Below are 4,265 nucleotides of genomic sequence, written 5' to 3' on the forward strand. Positions count from 1 at the left end.
GGGGTGTGGTGTTATGGGAGTGGCCCTAGAGGATGTGGGGGGGGGCTCAGGGATATGGGGGTCTCTTTTGGGTGTTGGAGGGGCTCTGGGATATGGGGTCTCTATGGGGTATGGGGGGCTGTGGGATCGGAGGTCTGTATGGGGTGGGCCAGGGGCTCTGGGATGTACGGGTATTTGTGGGGTGGGCCAGGGGCTCTGGGTTACGGGGATCTGGGACCACCTCTGTCCCCCACTGACTCCCCCCTACCCCCTGGTGGCAGACGGTGGTGGCTGGCGCCTACCTCATTTCCCACGGCTTCTTCAGCGTCTACAACATGTGCGTGGACACCCTCTTCCTCTGCTTCTGTGAGTACTTGACCCCCGACCTCTGACCCTCCCTGAGCCCTGACCTCCCTGAGCCCTGACCTCTGGCCTCTTACCCCTGACCCGGCCTGCGCCTGCAGTGGAGGACCTGGAGCGGAATGACGGCAGTGTGGAGAAGCCCTACTACATGTCCAAGCCCCTCATGAAGATCCTCCACAAGAAGAACAAGACCAAGGACAAGGACAAGGCCAAGGACAAAGACAAGGAAAAAGTCAAGGCCAAGGACAAGGCGAAGAAGTAGCTGCCAGCTCCTGGCCTGCCCCTACTTCCTGTTGGCCATCTTGTCTTCACGGCCTTCTCCCATTCACAGGCTTTGGCCTGGCAGCAACACTTCCTGTTGGCTATATTGTTGTCTTGGCCAACTCCTGACAACTCCCTGGCCTGTTGACAGCACTTCCTGGTGCCCATTTTGGTGCCTTAGCCAACTCCCTGCCCCATTGGCAGCACTTCCTGGTGGCCATCTTGCCCTGGCCAACTCCACAGCCAATTGAAAGCACTTCCTGTCAGCCCCTCGTGCCTTAGCCTGTTGGCAGCCCTTCCTGGTGGCCATCGTTTTGCCTTGGCCAACTCCCGCCAACCCATTGGCAACACTTCTTGTCAGCCATCTTGTTGCCACCACCAACTCCCCTGCCCATGGGCAGCACTTCTGGGTGGCCATTTTATCATCCCAGCTAGCTCCCCCCGCCCTGCCCATCAATGGCACTTCCTGTCAGCCATCTTACCCTCCCTCCCTCCCGCTTATTAGCTGGCTCCAAATGGGTGACTTGGGTCTTTCCAGTTGGCTCTGCACTTTAGTGGCACTTGGTGCTCTTCCCATCGGCCATGTTGTCCTGAGTTGCCGTGGGTTCCTGCTGTTTCATGTCAGCCATCTTGGATTTCTGGCCTACTCCGCAAGGGCCGATTCCTGCCCATGAGCTGACCTCCATCTGGCACCTCCCGTCACACCCTACCCTCTCAGCCCTACTTCCTGCAGGACGGGAACCTGCCAGCTCCCATTGGCTTACAGCGGCCTCCACATCATCGTGCCTTGGCCAGTAGCGTAGCGATGGTGGTGGGGGCAACACTGGGAAACACTGATCCCCTGGCGCTGGAGACCCACAGTATGCCACTGGCCCTGGCGCCTCCTAGTTTGACCCCAATGCCCCCGATGCTCCGGTTCCTGTCCGCCACGTTGGATGTTAAGGCCTACCCCATTGGCTGGCAACAGCTGCCTCCCTCTGGAGGGCCGACCACCTTCATCTCTGCTGCTCTGTCCCCACCACCCTCCACGCTCCACCGTCAGCCACCCTGCTTTCCCAAAACATTCCCCTCCTTTCCCCACTTCCTGTCCATAACTCCCTCACTTCCTGCCCTGTCTCTATGGCATCCCCCCAGTGAAGTACTGTACAGAAGGGCTGTTTTTTCCACCCTCTTTTTTTCAGATTTTTATGGAATATTTTATAATCCGAATGAGTATCTAATAATAATAATATAATAATAATAATAATCGTAATAATAAAGGCGATTGATTGATATCAAGTGGAGTCCTCCTCTCGCTGCCCCCTCCCCCACCCTAGCACCCCCTGCTGGAAGCAGGCCCGTTCTCACACTCCATCCTCTCGTCTTGGGGCTCTAGTTGCACCTGTGACCCTGGGTTTGAGGGGGGTCAAATCCAGTGGGGATGGAGAGGACCAGCCTCTATGATACCCTGGGCTTGACCCCCCATGGCTTTCCCAGCAGCCCCGGCTGCAACCTAAGGGCATTAGGAACTCAGGGTGAAACCTGTGCCCTTCTTAGCTCCCAGTGACTCTTGGGGAGTGGGGACAAGGTCTTAGGGACCCCAGACCCCATCAGGCTGGGAAGGTGTCCAGACAGGGCATCAGGGGCTGGAGAACCCAGGTGTTTGGTCACCCAGATGTGAGATCATCCCATAAAATGAGAAGCTGGGAAAGAGGGTAAGTGCAACCCCCAACCCGGCTGATGCCCCTCACTCCTGACCTGCAGACCCCCAAGGCCAGCTGATGCCCCTCACTCCTGAACTCCTGTAGCGTATAGCCCAGACACCTGGGTTCTCTGCCAGCCCAGATGGGCTTGGTGGGAACTGGCAGGTTAAGAGGAGGCAGCAGGGCAGGGTGGGGGTGTCTGGGAGTCCGGATGCCTGGGTTCTCCCAACACGAAGGACATGCAGATGCCGGCAATTAGGGAATAAATCACTTTATTCTATAAATACAGCGCATGTTGGGGTGGGGAGAGGTAACACTGAGCCCCCCTAAAATAACACTGCACCCCCAAATTGGGGGAGGGGCAGTTATGCCTTGCGGGGCATGTAAACAGTAAGGGGAACCTCAATACTCATGCTGGGGGATCGAACCCCCAAATACTGTCCCCCGCATCTGCCAAGGCCTCCCAGGACTGACCCCGAGTCACCCCAAATCCAGCCCTGAACCCTGAAATCATGTGACCATGACTCCCCAAAGCAGCAGAGCCTCTGCAGCTCCTGTCAACTATAGTACCCCAAAGAAGCCAGGGACTCCCAGGAGCCCCCCATGTCCAGCCAGGCTCCCCCCACCTGCAAAGCTAAACCCCCAAAGAGCCCAGGTGCCTCCCCAAGCTGCCTGGCACCTCCCCTGCCTGTGGGGGCTGGGACCCCCAGAGTGTGGGACTGGGGGGTGGGGCCCCTTGTACCCCCAACCCAGCTGTACACCCCCAGCCTTGTCCTGGGGGGTACGGCTATGGCTCCCCCCCACCCCTGAGCCAATGGGGGCTCCATTTTGGGGGGGTCAAGGAAAGGCCCCCCCAAATCCCTGAGTGTGTGCATGGAATAGGGAGGGGGGATATTGGACAGGGAAGGGTTAATACTGGGGGGGGTCCAAGCTCCAGTTGCCCCCTTAAAGCCCCCCACAAGCCACAGCCCCCACAAGCCAGCCCCAGCCCCCCACCCCCACTGTCAACATGGCTGAGAACCCAGTCGTCTGGACTCCTAGCCCTCCCTGTTCTCACCCCGAGCCCCCCGTCCTGTCCCAGAGAACCCAGGAGTCCTTGTCTCCAGGCCTCGCTCCCCTCCTGGAGAACCCAGGCATCCGGGCTGCCAGCCCCCTCCCCTGCTGGAGGACCCAGGCGTCCGGGCAGGGCTACGTGAGCCAGGGCTGGATGCAGGTGCTGTAGACGCGCCGGGAGTTGTGCCAGGCCACATGGCCCATGCCAGGCACTAGGCAAGTATGGATGCTGCTGCGCCCGTCCAGGGTCTTCAGCCCAAAGGCATCACGCAGGTAGACCTGGGGGTGGAGGGGTGGGGAGTGTGGGACCCAGGTGTCTGGGAGCCCCCTGCTCCTACCCGCTCCCAGAGAACCCAGGCATCCAGGCTCCCAGCACCCCACAGCCCCCACCCCCATGCCCAGGGAACCCAGGTGTCTGGGCTCCTACCCATGCCCCAACAGAGACCCCAGACCTCCGGGATCCCGGCCCCCCTGCTCTCACTTCCAGCTCCGAACTTCCCTCCCAGAGCCCAGGTGTCCATGTGCCACTCACCGGCTGTGCCCGCATGTCTGTCACCGTCTCATTAGTGTCGTAGAAGGCGAAGAGGCTGGTGGGGAGGTCATTGGGGGGTGCTCAGAGACTCAGGTCCCCTCAACTGGCCAGTGCCCCTCAATCCCAAAACGCAGCCCCTGCCCCCCAGCCCTGCCAGTGCCCCTCACTCCCAACCCGCAGCCCCACCTGGACTGCCAGGGCGTGATGACACCGTCATCGGGCCCCCCGATGAGAACCATGTTCTGGATCCGCAGCAGGTTCCTCTTCCAGGCTGAGGAGATGCCAGGGGAAGGGAGCAATTACAGGAGGGCAGGAAGGGCATCCCCCTCTTGGAGCCCCAGCCAGGGGGCCAGGGGGGCTGCAGGTTGAGAGTGAGGGGCTCCGGGTGGGGCTCA

General features: G+C 60.2%; 2 protein-coding genes across 2 annotated transcripts in view; one reads left to right on the plus strand and one right to left on the minus strand.

The window, feature by feature from the left end:
• The window catches only part of SLC44A4 (solute carrier family 44 member 4), a 13,144-nt gene extending 11,283 nt beyond the window's left edge, over positions 1-1,861 (plus strand). The window contains 2 exon segments of the mRNA XM_025192936.1: positions 261-345; positions 444-1,861. Coding sequence (XP_025048721.1) covers positions 261-345; positions 444-604 — 246 coding nt within the window. The 3' untranslated portion in view covers positions 605-1,861.
• Positions 1,862-2,517: 656 nt separating this feature from the next.
• PPT2 (palmitoyl-protein thioesterase 2) overlaps positions 2,518-4,265 on the minus strand; it is a 4,194-nt gene continuing 2,446 nt past the window's right edge. Inside the window, 3 exon segments of the mRNA XM_025192945.1 lie at positions 2,518-3,617; positions 3,871-3,925; positions 4,057-4,249. Of these exon segments, the coding sequence (XP_025048730.1) occupies positions 3,474-3,617; positions 3,871-3,925; positions 4,057-4,249 (392 nt within the window). The 3' untranslated portion in view covers positions 2,518-3,473.

This window comes from Alligator sinensis, unplaced genomic scaffold, assembly GCF_000455745.1.
Source record: "Alligator sinensis unplaced genomic scaffold, ASM45574v1 scaffold184_1, whole genome shotgun sequence".
Taxonomy (NCBI): Eukaryota; Metazoa; Chordata; order Crocodylia; family Alligatoridae; genus Alligator; species Alligator sinensis.